The 15,777-nt window shown below is 37.8% G+C and overlaps 1 protein-coding gene across 2 annotated transcripts in view; it reads right to left on the reverse strand.

Annotated features, from left to right (window-relative positions):
* PARM1 (prostate androgen-regulated mucin-like protein 1) overlaps positions 1 to 14,674 on the reverse strand; it is a 162,822-nt gene extending 148,148 nt beyond the window's left edge. The window contains exon 1 of one of the 2 annotated variants that reach the window (XM_033214425.1): positions 14,396 to 14,509. In XM_033214425.1, coding sequence (XP_033070316.1) covers positions 14,396 to 14,456 — 61 coding nt within the window. In that variant the 5' untranslated portion in view covers positions 14,457 to 14,509. Of the gene's footprint in view, positions 1 to 14,395 lie in introns of both variants that reach the window. The other variant, XM_033214429.1, reaches the window with a different exon arrangement.
* Positions 14,675 to 15,777: the final 1,103 nt, after the last annotated feature.

Consider the following 15,777-nt stretch of genomic DNA (forward strand, 5'->3'; position numbering starts at 1 on the left):
TTTTTTACAAGTAAAGAAAGAAGAAAAGGTTCAGTGCTTTGTATCTGAGAGCGATCTTCTTACATAGGTTCTAAAAGCACTTTGAAAAAGTCATTTGGTATCAAATATTATAAAGTCTTTTTCAAAAATGAGAAGTGCAAGCATTGTTGGTTTTTCTAGGAGAATAGAAGAAAGATTTGTATTTTCTCATTAAATAGTATGATAATTATTCTGGCTAGTCTGTATGACAGGTTTTTATATACTGTGTATGCTATGTCAACTCCTAGCAATAAAAACAAATCCCAATAAATAGTTACTGAATTTTAAATTTAGACTGTTTTTCCCTACAATGTAAAGAAAGCTACTACCAAGGTTACATATTTCTATGGAGTAATTTTATGGCTTGAAGTAATCCTCACACCAGCCCCCAAGTCCTGTTGGCAGTACTTTCTATCATATTGAATTTAGTCCCCTTGTCTTGATTTTATAAAAAGAAAAACTGTACCATACTCTTTGTTCTTCTGCTTTAGTATGGAAGAGTGCCTTAATATTATAAATATGGCCTGTAAATCTAATTCTTCGAAGCCAAATTTATTGTTTTAGACCTATCAGAATGGTACTTTTTCTGCTTATTTTGGAAAAAATGACTTAGGTGTATGAAATTCAAGTTGCAATACATTATTTTAAAATCACTACTTACCACAAATATAGTGATTCTTAACTTTCTAAAATGCCTCCAGTGTTATCTAAAAATTCTAAAAGGTTATTATTCAAAATAATAGCAAGTGTAGGGAAGGCGTGGTTCTTTCAGCAGAGAGATGGGGAGTGAAATAAAATTCCCACAGGGCTTTATAATTCCGGGGAGGTTGGCAGAGAATCTCCTTATTCTGGGGAGTGGTCTTTCCTTTGAGGTCTTGGTTTCCTCACTGCCAATGTGGAATAGGAAACCGGGTTTTGAGAATGTCACAGACTAATTCAATTCTGTTTTTTTGTTTTGTTTTGTTTTCTTTTCTTTTGCCTCTTGTCTCTTGTTTGTATAACTGTTGCTGCTGTCTGCTCGCAGAGATGATATAAGAAATGATCACCTATGTAACACTGTAATGTTGAGGCTAAGCTTTGAACTTGATCGTTAATTTTTTCTATAGTCTTTGCACATCTCTGTAGTCTTTCATGAGGACTTCATGTTCCTCTACATTTTACCATCTCTTTTTAATGACTGCAGTGTTGCACTTCCAGTTTTATTACTCATACTTTCCAAGAGCAGAACATGACATGAGCCCTTTCCTATTACAGGTCTTTGAATATGAATTTACTGCTCTCCTGCTCCCACACTCCTTTTTTCATTTTGATACTTTTCTCATACCACCAAGACACTATCTCATCTTGCCCTAATAAAAAAGAATTGATTTCTTTATATTTTTATCCATTTATTTAACAAGTACTTATTGACTACTTACATATGTCATACACTCTGCTAGGCACTGAGGGTGCAATGACGTTTAAGATACATTTCCCTACCCTGAAGGACTCACTCTTGTAGTGGGGAACACAAGGTCAGCTAGTGGACACCAGATGGTACCTGACAACTCCTTTCCTTGGACATTTAAGACACATTGTTCGGATACTTATTGCTTATCCCAGAGGAAGCCCATGGCCCTTGGCAAGGTTTGGTTGTTGTTTCCGACTCTATGGGTTTATAGTCCTATGGTCATCTCATTCTACAATTGATTTTACTTGTTTTTCGCCTTCCATGGCTATCCTATTTTCTATGCCATGCACAGACCATATGTGGAATTCAGCCCCCTTTCTTGATTTCCTGTAAAACATAAGGCATTAATGCATGTACTATGCATTGTTAAAGGTTTCAGGTGATGTGATGACAAAGGACACATGGAAAATAATTAAACATGAGTGTTACTCTCTTTTTAGAATTCCTTAGGTCAATTCTACTATCAGGAGCTGGCCAATTTTGATCTAATGACCTCTCATATGTGGGTGTTGTCTGATCCTTTGCTCCCTCTATAGGGTCCTTACATTTGGAATTTGCTTCCAATTCCCTAAATTCTTGCTCATTTTGAATGCAAGGCAATTTTATTCTTTGTTTCACTGAACCATTCCAAATCATACTCTGGAGGTCTCTCCTTTTACAGCCACAGTGGACTGGGAACCAATTTTGTTAAGTAGAAGACTTTCCACTCTACGGAAAAATTTTTACACTTCCTTAGGGGCTGAAGTGGCTGCAGTCAGTGTTGGTTTTAAACAGTGATGCAGTTTTCCCCTCCCTTACATGTGTGAACTATATACTGTGCTGGGAATCACTGTGGAGATCTTAGGTCATGCTATGTGCTGTGGGAGTCAGAGAAGGTACTTCAGAAAGTCAGGAAAGCTTCCCAGAGATGAGATCTGAACTGGTTTTAAAGTATGAGGATGAATTTACCTGTCAAAAAATTGGGGGAAAGGATGAATGTTTTATTTTAGCGTACTGTATAAATACTGGTATAATTAAGTAAATCTATTATTTGTAATTAGCAAAAAATATAATAAATCATTTTTCACTTTATATATTAAAATGTTGTTACTCTTTCTCAGCCTAATTGTCTATTATTTAATATTTTCAGATCCTTTCTTTCTCTGAAGCTACAACATGTTATCAACCTCTGCTCCTGCTTTCCTACCCTGCAATCCACTATTTCAACTATGTCCTCTGGATCTGGCTTGACTGTTCCCTCTTTCACCATTATCTAATTCAGCTTGTCAATTATTAATGCTAGATAATCCCCACATTTCCCTTTTCCTCTGGCTCCTTTCTTACTATCCCCAGATAAAATTATAAAATGAGAACTGAAAGTAAAACGATCTCCTGTCTCTATGCTAAACAATAACTGTTGGCTTTCCTGTCTCATGTCAAATAATGCCGAGAACAAGAATAACTTAGCTACTTGTCACAGGAAATATTTACTCCTCAAAATAAGACTCTGAATCAACTAAACCAACAGCTTAATCATCAAGATTTGCTTTGAGATCCTTGCCTTACTGTGCACATTATTCTAAAGCTGCTGGGTCATAATGCTCCATAATCCCAACCAGTGACCTGCCTTGCAAGACCTGCCTAAAAACCACCCAGTCAGATCTTAAAGCCTATACATATCCCCTTCTGATTTCCTTCTTCCAGGATGCTACTAAGACTGTATCAAAAGGCTCTTCTCTGTCACTGAGGAAAGTCTAATAAACTTAGTTTTGCTTGCTACATTTTCCTGGTGTCTTTTAGGGGATCCACAAGAATCATTCTCATTTGATCTCCTATAGCTCCAACTGTAATTTCAGCTTTATCCTTCCCACTGCTCTGCAATTCTTTCATTCTCATCTATTAAATAATAGTCTTTGTAAAACTTTTCTCCTCCAGGTGTCAATAGCAACACTATATCCCTCAATTTCAGCATATGCTCTAACTTCATTCTCTCTTCCCTATCCTAAAAAAATAGGAAATGAGCTATATAAAGTTTCAATGTAGAGCTATTCTTAAGCTCTCTATTGGTGTCTATAGCTCCTGGGGTGGTGACCTCACTGACTTTTCTCTTTCTTATTCATCTTCAGCCATTTGTCCTTGAAATGAGCTTGTCACACAAGATTATCTTTTCTTTTTACCTTTTCATGAGGCCAGTCTCATTCAGTTCTACAGTTTCAACAATGGTCTTTATGCAGATAATTTTACCAATTAGTGTTTCCAGTTCTAACCTCATATGAATTACAGGCATAAAATCGTGATAAGAATGAACCCTGAACTTAATACTTTGACCTTTTTCATGATCTTTCTTTCTTGTCCCAGATCTGATCTTTCTCTTATATTTTTCATCTCAGTTAATAAATATGCTAATGACCATTCCTTGACAACGATGACCATTCCTTGACAAGGAAAACCAACAATAAATTAATAATAACAATAATAACCAATCTAGTTGTGGTAAGAGTTTTGGTTACACAGAGCTCATTTTGCTTTTCTCAGCAGTTGTAAAATGAAATCATAAAGCTTTTTTGCTCTACTATTCAGGTATGCAAAACAAAAACAGACTTGCTTTATTTTCTATGTTAGATCAGAAGGAATGAGAGCTAACACTTAGATATATGTGCATAAATCCGTCATGAACTTTAAAAGTTGACTTGTTTCTTTTCCCCTAAACCCCCAAATTGCAGATGCCTATAAGTCTTCTTTCTGCCCATTCCCTTCCTCACTCTTCCCATTGATGGGGAGCAGAAAGAGTCACAAAAGACTAATATTGTGATAACTCTGCCCAGTAAGACTAACTACCCTGTCTCCTGTTGGAAAGATAAAGTAAGAAGTTAGTCTTGTGTGACTTATTAGTCTTCCATTGTAAATGACAGCTTTGGTGGATGAATAAATTAGGCAATGCAGGGAACTCAGGTTAGAAAGCTATTGTGACTGGTTTCTTGGATGGAGAGGTTGTGGCCAGTGAAGTTGCACCTCCATTCACCCATGGCCGTCAGGTTGTTTTGTGCAGCAGTGCTGCTGAGTTCTGTCTTAGCGCTCTTCTACATGAGAACCAAGCACTTTGGCATGCTGGCTTAGATGGTTTATCTCTTTAAATATGTGGTGCTATCATTTTCACTGTGCTTTTTTGGTATCATGTTGCTGTTACCACGAGGCTAAACTGCACTTTCGTCTCCTTCAGGATTTCAACCAGTACATGTCACAAAAATTATTTAACCTTCACCCCTATTAACTTACATGCTGTAACAGAGAGATTTTCTGCCTGGGGCAGTGCAGGGTCTCCACAAGACATGCTGGGCTGACTCCTGCGTCTGTTCCTCTCTGTTCATTCTCCTTCACAGATATTCCTGGGCTGGGACTGAACAGATTTTCTCTTACATCCCTTCTCATCCTTATTCCTATTCTTAGAGGGATTTCCTTCACATTATATTGGATTCATTTTCATAGTGGCATGCAATGCCCTCACCCTTCCCCAAAGGTATAATGGTGGAATAGTTACCAGAAACATGCTTCCTGGGTGGAGCAAAGTCCAAATGAATTTAACTCATTTAAAGTATTATCCCTGTTGTCACAAAATTTATTGATATATAGAAGTTTTGTGGGCAGGATATTGACAAATTTGCAAAGGGTCCTGGTGAAATTCCAGCAGAGAAAGGACTGAGACCCAATCCTTTCAGCCTGAATTCAACGTTACAGACATCATATTTGTCAAAGTGAAAGGGATGTCTCTGACTGAAGCCTAGTGTCAGAGAAAGGCACTCAGGCCAGGTGGAGCAGATGGAGAGAAAGAAGCCTTGGCCGCTGGCTAATCAGTTTCTCAGAGAGGCTCACTCCAAGAGGAAAGAGATACTTGGCTCGACTGGAGAGAGGCACACATGCAGGGGAAGGGACATAAAACAGCATGCTTTGCCATCACTGTTTACCTCACCCAGAAAAAGAATTTCTTTAGAAATGTAAATAGCTGTGAAATAAATTTTAATCATTTGTTGCTCTCAAAATTTAATAAAGCTGATCTGTTCAGTTAGCTTTCTGGCCACCTGTCACTGACAATCTATTCCTCTGTTTTGAAGAAACCTCCATGGCCCAGACATTCTCTGCTACTCTGTCCTGCCCTGTTCCTTGAGCCTGGGGACATGAGGCTGGTGCTGACATTTGGGTTCCCTGACAGTGATGCTGCCAAAATCAGTGATGCAGATTAGGGAGTCTGCCAGTCTCTCAAGTCTGTTCAGCTGGACAGTTTGGTCAATCACAAGTTTGTCACTTCATCTCATGACTGTGTACATGCTAATGCAGCTCTTAGGATTTTAGAAAAGTGAGGGTAGCCCACATAGGGGCTGAAAGCCCACTGCTTCCTGATCAGGCGGTCATGTTTTATTATACAAATATGGCCCATGCAGTTTCTGACTTGGTGGTGGGGATGGAGTGCTAATGGACTGTAGTGTCTTCTCTGTATTACCATATTTCTTTTATTCCAAGGCTCACTATCAACTTAATAACTCATTTTTAGAAAGAAAAAAGTCACACTATTTCCATAATGTTAAACGTATGTATTAATTGCAAGGTGTGTGTTCTGATTTCAGAAACATTTAACTCACAGGGAATACCTTCATTAAATGATCAAGAAAATATAAAGACTTCATGAATATGTAATGATTATGTTGGCCAAGCAGGACTCATGGAGTGTGATGAGAAAACAACTTTACCTTCTGTGTACCTCATCAAGCCCACTTTGACGTTTGTAGGGGTAGCTCTTTTTTGGTTACCCTGCTTGGTTCCAAAATGCAGTTTCAATTCAAGACCTAATACGTCCAAATCAACTGAGGAGACTGAAGAATTAAATGATTCTCTTACTAGGATCTTTTGCCTGAAGTCCATTTGGCACAAGAGAAGCAATGATTCCATCTGGTTGTTATGACTCCTTCCTTTATCCCCAAGAACCCAGTGGAAACTTTCTAGGTTCCTTCTGCTGAGGTCCCCTCGGACCTTCAGGTGTTTTCTTAGACAGCATCTTAGAAGCTTCACACCAGCTTTCTCATGCATAATCCACAGGAAATACCAATGCTTTCTTCACCCTGAAATCCTGGGAACACAGGACAATCCCATTGGAGCTACCACACCCTCACTTCTCTATCAGAGATATCTCATCAAAACTACTGTGCTGAGGCCACACACTGCCAAATTCTGGTGGCCATTTACTTGATATCGCCTTGTCTTACTTGGTACAACTGTTGCTCTATGGGCATCCCAACTTCTTTGTGTGTAATTTTGGGCCTCCATCAATGACCATTGCAAAAACATAGGAGGCCTTTTGATGCCAGGATTCTGCTATGACTGAGGCAAAGTGAAGAAATGCCCTCTCTCCTTTTGTGTCAGAGTTTGTTAGAAGGATCACAAAATACTATTTTTTTGTTTTTTGTTTTTTTAATTTCTAGATTTATGGGTACAAACTAAATTGTGTTACATGCATAGATTGTATAATGGTCAAGTCAGGGCTTTTCAGGTATCTGTCACCTAAACAGTGTACATTGTACCCATTAGGTAATTTCTCATCATCCGTCCTCCTGGTATTCCCTCATCTTTTCAAGTCTCTGTTGTCTGTCTTTCTACTCTCTATGTCTATGTGTATACATTTTGTTTATCTCCCACTTATGAGAAGATGTGATATTTGACTTTCTCTGTATAACTTGTTTCCCTTAAAATAATGACTTTCAGTTCCATCCGTGTTGCTACAAAAAACAGAATTTTATTCTTTACATGGCCAAATAGCATTCCATTATGTATACATACCATATTTTCTTTATCCAATTACCTGTTGATGAATACTTATGTTGATTCCATGACTTTGCTATTGTGAATGGTACTTTGATAAATGTGAGTACAAGAATCTGTTTGTTATATTGATTTATTTTCCTTTGGGTAGATACCCAGTAGTGAGATTGGTAGATCAAATGGTAGTTCTATTTTTAGCTCTTTGAGAAGTCTCCATACTATTTCTCATAGAGGTTGTACTAATTTACATTCCTAACAACAGTGTATAGGAATTCCCTTTTATCTGCCTCATCATCAGTATTTCTTGTTTCTTGATTTTTTATTAATAGCCATTCTGACTTAATTTGCATTTCTGTGATGATTAGTGATGTTAAGCATTTTTTTCATATACCTATTGGCCATTTGTATGTCTTCTTTTAAAAAATTTCTATTCACATTCTTTGCCCACCTTTTTTTTTTTCTTTTTTTTTGACAGGGTCTCATTCTGTTGCCCAGGCTAGAGTACAGGAGCACAGTAACACAATCATGGCTCACTGAAGCCTCAACTTCCCAGGCTCAAAATATCCTCCACCCTCAGCCTCCTGAATAGCTGGGACTATAGTGTGCACCACCATGCCTGCTTAGTTTTTTATGTTTTGCAGTGATGTGGGGGAAGGTGGGTGGTCTTGCTATGTTGCCCAGGCTGGTCTTACACTTCTGGGCTTAAGCAATCCTCCCACCTTAGCCTTCCGAAGTGCTGGGATCGCAGGCATGAGCCACTATGCTTGGCCTCTTTGCTCACTTTTTAATTGGATTATTTCTGGGATTATTTTTTGGAGTTGAGTTCCTTATATATTCTGTATATTAGTCCTTCATCAAATGAATAGTTTGTAAATATTTTCTCTTATTCTGAAGGTTATAGGTTCAGTCTATTGATTGTTATTATTTTTTTGTTGTGCAGAAACATTTTAATTCATCTCATTTGTCTATTTTTGCCTTTGTTGTATGTGTTTTTGAGGTCTTAATTACACATTCTTTGACTAGATCAATGTCCAGGAGAGTTTTCACTAGGTTTTCTTCTAGTATTTTTATAGTTTTGGGTTTTATGTTTTAGTTGTCAATTCATCTTGAGTTGATTTTTGTATATTGTGAGAGATAGGAGTCCAATTTAATTCTTTTGCATGTGACTATCCAATTTTCCCAGCACCATTTATTGAAAAGAGTGTCCTTTCCCTAATGTATCTTCTTGTTGACTTTATCAAAGATCAGTTGGCTATAAATATGTGCCTTTATTTTTGGGTTCTCTATTCTGTTCTGTTGATTTATGTGTCTATTTTTATAACAGTACTATGCTGTTTGGGTTACTACAGTCTTGTAATATAATTTTAAGTCAGGTAATGTGATGCTTCCAGCTTTGTTCTTTTTGCATAGGATTGCTTTGGCTATTTGGGCTCTTCTTTGATTCCACATAAATTTTAGGATTGATTTTTCTAATTCTGTGAAAAACAACATTGGCATTTTGATAATGATAAAGCACTGAATCTTTAGATTGCTTTGGGTACAATGGTCATTTTTACACTATTAATTCTGATTCATAAGCATGAAATGTTTTTCTGTTTGTGTCATGTATAATTTCTTTCATTAGTGTACAAAACAGTTTTGACCCTATATTTTTAAAAAGTTGTTCAGCAAACCCAGTCTTTCAGTTTTTATTAATTAATTTGCTCTTCTTTGAACTTAGACATGGAGTTAGGAGGCAAATAAGAATAATAAACACTGTTATGCATCCAAAATAACTACCTTTCTGTCAACTAAGGCTTTGTTGCTGTCGGACTCCTGGAGTTTGTTTTTCTCTTCCTTAAACCTGAGTTCTCTCAGGAAGCATCTGGGTCATTCTGCAATGGCCAGCAGGCTGGTTGCCACAGTAGTTAGCCAAACATGTCTAGACATGTTGCATACTCAAGCTGGGATCTCAGCTTCTGGTGATGAAGTAATCAAGTGTCGTAACAGAAAAAAAGCTGATGTATTCAGATGTCTATCGTTTGGCGGATGGAGCAACCAAAGTTGAGAGAGGTAAAATTATTTGGTCAAGAACATACACTGGTTAGTGACAGAACTCAGACAAAGCCCTCATCTCCTGATATCTTGACAAGTGCTCTTTCCACTTCAGAGTTCTGTCTGTCTTTACCAGATGAGGATATACTGAAATTATATATAGAAAGTATCATATTCAGAAAACTACTTTCTGGTTTCGGAATCAAGTAACATTATATATCCCATGTGTTAAAAAGAGGCAGCAGAGTTTAATTCAGGACAATCCTATATATGTGGAATGTCTGCCAGTTCTAGATGGTAATGTTGTCAATTGAAAAAAAATTACAGAAGAGAAGATTCACTCTTTTTTCCCCCTTTCTTTCTTTTTTTTTCTTTATACTTCAATTACAGTATGGATTTTCCCAGTAGTTTCTTCAAATCTGAGGTAAAACTTGGCAGATTGGGATTGATTGTTTTCTTTATTATTAGTCTAGATGAGTGGAAGCTCCTGTTAAATTATGGGGATTTTCAAATAAAATGGACAACTTTTAGCCTTCTAAAATTAGTCAAAAAGAATGCTAGTCTTGAAGATAAACCCAAAGACTTTCCCATTGTAGAGTAACAGAAGCTATGAAAAATGTCTAGGTGGATTATGTTCAAGGCATCCCAATATTGTATGGAAATGCAGATTAGAATTCTTGAGTTCCTAAGGAGGGTGCAGAAGTGGCTAGTCAGGAAAGATCTCAACAGTGGAATTAGAAAGACAGAATGAGAATGAGTGGACTGATACGTGGAGGAAAAGGTGGGCTGAGGTCCTCAGCATCACGTGTTAAGAGGAAAATGACTGAGGCCCAAGACCAGTTAAGATGAACTGTGCCTCAGTGGAGACTGGCAAGGACTGACAAAGACTCCCTCCTTGACCAAACTTAGGCTCCTCTGAACCCTCTTTTTGACTAGGCCTTGACCATAGAACCATCCTGTCTTTGGTCTGCCTAGCTCAGTCTTAGTGAGGAATCCTGCTAAGTCATCTCTCCACCCTTGATATCTGATCAAACACTTTATCCCTCATCTTTGATGTATAAGTCCTTGGACTGACTTCAGAGTAAGAATTCTGTTATGTTAGCTTAGCAAGAAGGCCCCTACTCTTGATCTCTCCTCTTAATAATTTTCTGTCTAATGACTCCTTCACTCTGCCCATTGGCTGTAAGTACTTGTCCTTGCTATATTCAGAGTTGAGCCCAGTCTTTTTCCTTTATTGCAAACCTCTATTGCAATAGTCTTGAATAAAGTCTTCCTTACTATTTTAACAAGTGTGAGAATAATTTTTTTCTTTAGTAGGACAAGGGAGGGCACACAGACCCCATGCACCCTCTTTACCCACCAACTAGGGCTGGGATGCTATGTAAGTTTCCCTTACATCCAGATGCTGCCTGAAAGTAAGGGAGAAACAAAACTCTGAACCAAAGAGAAATTAACCAAAAAAGCCAGAGAAGTAAACCACAAGAACTAAGTTATCTTGAAATGGTACAACTAAGCATTTCCATTTACAGTAAAAATTGGGGCTGGTAAGTCCGGATTTAGCAAAGTAAAGTTGTATGGTTTGGTATATCTCAGCTACTTTACTTCATTTAAGAATCATATATTTCTAAAAACTATTGCCTTTAGGGTAATTTGATTTTTTTAACTCCAGAAAAATAAAATGTACCTTTTGCAGAAAATGATTAATGTGTATTAACAGAGATATTTCCCTTATCACATTAACCCTCTGTGCTTCAAGGAGAGTCAAGAGAGCTGCTCAAATTTTGTTATTTCTGGAAGTTTTCTTACTGTAAAGCTTTCTCACTTTAGTAATTTTTAAAAAGTGTTTATAGTTTCAGGTATGCCTCTCCACCACATAATTTGCATGTACTTAATCAGGATCTTACTTTTATTATTAAAAAAATCCAATCCCTATGAATGTCAGTGTTTATGAGCTCTCCTAATAGCCAGAGAGGTCTGTCTCACTCAGTCTAGCTCTCTGCAAAATTTAGCGAGTGGCTGTTCATCAGGCAGTAAATGTCAGGGTGACAAATTGCCAAATCCAGGGCAGCTTCTCCTCCCAGCAGTGAGCACTTTTCAGATCATTTTGCTTTTAAGTGTTTTTTCCCTTGTTTCTAATGGAAGAGAGAGAAGGGGGAGGGGGTAACGATAGTAATGCACTTTGTTCAGTCACTTAGTTCTAAGTCAATAGTTTTCCCTAATGCAAAGAGATGTTATTCCCTTTATAGCTCCAGGTCTGGTTAGATTTCTGAAAGGTCAGGGAGCACATTGAGCACATCAAGGAATCATGCCTCATTTTAAAGGTACAAATTTTTTCTTTCTTTATCTCCTGAAGGACGATAATAATATTTCAAAAGTGTAAGGAGTAAAATGATGTGTAGTAAACATACATTTATTACTATCTTTTGCAATTTGTATAATGGTAGCTCTGATATTCTGACCTATTTGCTGAAGCATTCGGTATGCAATTTGTCAGCTGATATTTATAGTTACAAGAGCTCTTTCTTTAGAGAGAGATCCCTTTGTACTGGAATCTGAAGGAAAAAAATGGGAGTGTAAATTGGGTGTATTTAAATATAAACTGCTGAACCAACATACTTGGAACAATGTGTCATCAACCATTCTTTCTCTCATTCTATTCTCTAACGTATGGTTATATAATCAAGAGAAACTGTGTGGCCAGGACTGTACCTGCAACTTGAGATGAAAACTTGAGGACGAGTACCCTTGCAGTTGTATGAGATTGAACTGAATACCCACAAAATCCCTTCCAAATTTGAAACTCACTTATATAATTTACGCTCTTAAATTTTCTTTGGCATGAATTATTTGAAAAATTCAGGTGATAAGGTGTATGTATTATCCAAGTTCAAGGCCACTCTTTTACTGGTAGCTTTCTTGAGATGAATGAACTTTATTTTCCATATTTCATCTACCATGGAGTCTGGTGATGGTGTTGGAATACTATCAATCATCAAACACTATGATTCCTTCTAAATTATTACTTTTCATCCTTCAAGCAAAATTCTTCTCTCTTCATGAGGCTCCTACCTTCAGATTATATCATCTTCCTTGGTATCATTCAAGTTAGCTCACTCCTGGTCTTTCTTTATAGTCTTAGACTCATCTCTTCACATTATCATCATCATGTGTGATGTCAGGCCCCTTGGCTTTTAATAATATACCAACCTGGCTTTAGAGTTTCCTGATACCCTTAACTTCACTAATTATCATCTGATGACAGCAATCTATATCCATGGGCACACCTGTTATCTTATTGTTACATACAACTGTTCCACTTCTGGAATTCTGAATTCCATTTTAGTCTAACCTCTAAACCTAATTTATATTTGCCTTTGACCTCGTTGACATTCTTGACCCAATCATTTCATCCTAGCTTTCACCCCCTTAATAACTCAAAATTCCCTCCTATTTAGATCTCTTTTGCCTATTTATATCTAGCTGAGATTGCATTCCACTATAAGAAATAGAAAATTCAACCAGTAGTTTAGTTTAAATAAATAGTTGCTTATTTTTCTCATGTAATAGAACATTTAGAGGTAGAAGTTTACTTTAGGGGTTTTAGATGCTCTGGAGTGTTTTGTTAGAGATTCTGTAACAAAGTACCACAGTCTGAGGGATATAATCAACAGAAATTTATTGCCCCAGAGTTCTAGAGACTGGATGTCCAAAATCAAGATGTCAAGCTGCATTTCATTGCTTTAGGGCAAAAAAAACAAAAACAAAAACAAAAAACAAAAAAACAAGGTGTAGATAGGGTTGGTCCTTTCTGAGCTTTGTGGGGAAGAAACTGTTCTATGTCTCTCCGTTAACTTCTGGTGGTTTTCAGGCAATCTTTGTCATTCTCTGGCTTATAGAAGCATCACCCTAGTCTCTACATCCTCACATGGCATTCCCTGCATGTGTGTCTGTCCCTAAATTTCCCCTTTTTTAAGAACAACAGTCAGATTGGATGAGGACTCACCTCAATGACCTCATTTTAACTTGCTTAGCTATGTAAAATCCCTATTTGCAAATAAGGTCACTTTGTGAGGCACTGAGGGTTAGGGCTTCGCCATTTAAATTTTGAGGGGACACAACTCAGCCCATAAGATATTCCATAATGTCGACATGGCCCCAGGCACTTTCTACCTTTCTTCTCACCACTCTCACCCTGTTGACTTTGATTCTCATGGTTTTTGCTCAGGTGTAACAGGTAGCTGCTACACCTCTAGGATTGCTCCATACTCCAGACTAGGAGCAGGAGGAAGCAAAAATGGGCTGTATATCATCCACACCTGCTCCTTTTCATCAGGAAAGCAAAACCTGTCATGAGGTCATCTTCAGTTGAAATAAAAACTGGGAAATAAGTATTTCTAGCTTCAGTAGGAGGGGAAGACAAAGGAGAAGAGGGGTGGGCCTGGGTGTTGAATTAAGTCTGCCTATATTGTCTACCACACCATCTTCAGCCACTTCATAACAAGCCCCCTAGTGTCCTCACCACAACTCTATCTGCTGCATCTACTTTGGTTGCCCCCAACCTTGGTTTATGTCTGCCTTTCCTATTATAGGACCCAGGACTGGTGAAAGCTCCAGGAAAAAAAACCATCTTCCAAACTGGAACCACTGCTACATCATGGTTTCCACCTGAAGGGGTCCTTAGCATTATTTTGAAACAGTTTTACATACCTCTGATCAGCTCCCTCATCTGTCGGCCATGGCGACTCCAAACGTTCACCGTCTTTTTCTCTTGCTGCCTGCTACCCATACTCTTACTATAAAACTTGTGGTAATTAATTGTGAACAGTTTCAACTACCCTTTCTCTTACTCCACTGTTTTTCACCTTCCTTCTATCCCATTTCATTTGTTCAAATGTGATTCCCTAATATAAGCGCTTCATCTTGTTTCCTCTGCCTCTCCTGGGATTCTGCTGTATGGAGGACTCCATTATCCTGTTTTCATCCTTTCCTTCTCTACTACCTCTTTCAGCCTTAAGTATATTCAAATTTCTTCCACCAACAAACAAACAAATATATAAATCCTTTTATCAACACATATACACGTTATTCTCTGGCTACCATTCTTACCTTTTCTTCTTATCTTCATGATAAACTTCTTAGAAGAATAGCCTTTATTTGTTGTCTTCATCTCTTTACCTTTCAATCACTCTTAATGGTACCCTAGTCAACACCTTGCTAATCTACCGAAATTTCTGTGGTGGTAATTTCCAGTGACTTCCAAAGCATCAAGTCCAACAAACTTCTTTAGTTTCCACTTCCCACCTTATTTGACTTAATTTGGGCACTGGAAATGTTTAATACCATGGCTTCTGAGTGGTATCTCCTGGCTCTCCTCCTCTCCGATTTGTCCTTCTTTCTCTACTTCACTGGCTTCTATTCTTTTACATGTACCTTGAATGTTGTGTTCTCCTTGGAGGTTGTTCTTGGCTTCCTTCTCTGTTTGTTCTTCATTCTCTCTCTGGGCGTCTACTTCCCTGTTTTCACCATGACTCAAATCTCTACCCAGCTCTCCCCTGAGTTCTGATTATTGTGTCAAAACTACCCACTGAATGCTGGTTCCTGGTATTCCACAGGGATCTTAAACTCAACTTACTCAAAAGAAAATTTATTACCTGCTTTCCTTCCTGTCTCTTTCTTTCTTTCTTTCTTTCTTTCTTTCTTTTCTTTCTTTCTTTCTTTCTTGCTTGCTTGCTTGCTTTCCTTCTTTCTTCTTTCTTTCTTTCTTTCTCTTTCTTTCTCTCTTTCTCTCTTTCCTTTATCCCTACACTAGTAAAAATGAATCCTACATCATCCCAGACACTGTTCTTTTTTTTCCCCCCACTGAGAGGTCACCATGTTTTGAAGAGTTTCTAAAGCTGAATTTCCTTCATTTCCATTGCTCCTTGTGGTTCATATGATTTTTTGCCTGGTCTAGAGGAACAGGTCAAATTGATGTCCCTATCTCTTGTCTTACACCCATACAATCCATTTTCCAATCTTCTACATTACTAACATCACAATGCCCATCAATTCATATACATCCATGCTTCAGAAAACTCCTATTAACAGGACACAGCTTCCAGTCTTTGGTTTGCTATGAAGGCCCCGCATAGTCAAGCCCCTGTCTCTCAGGCCTTATCTCTTGTTGCTTTTCTCATCTCCAATAACCCTATGCTTTAGCTATATCAAAATATTTGTAATGTTTTCTATATATCCAGTCTTTTTCAAATATATATGCCTTTGGTAATATAGCCACCTTGGCCAGCAATATCCTCTGCTATCATTTGACGATTACCTACCTATCTGAAGTCCTTCTTTTATAGAGACATTCCTCACCCCTTCCCCATTCTTTGGAGAAAAATGTCTATCCTCTTTTGTGCTACTTCCATATACTTATGTCAAAGTTTCTCCACACTTTATTGCAGTTTCTTATTTATATGTCTGTCTCTCCCTTTTAGACTCTAATGCGA

The sequence above is a fragment of the Trachypithecus francoisi genome, unplaced genomic scaffold (genome assembly GCF_009764315.1).
Source record: "Trachypithecus francoisi isolate TF-2019V2 unplaced genomic scaffold, Tfra_2.0 Lachesis_group1, whole genome shotgun sequence".
Taxonomy (NCBI): Eukaryota; Metazoa; Chordata; class Mammalia; order Primates; family Cercopithecidae; genus Trachypithecus; species Trachypithecus francoisi.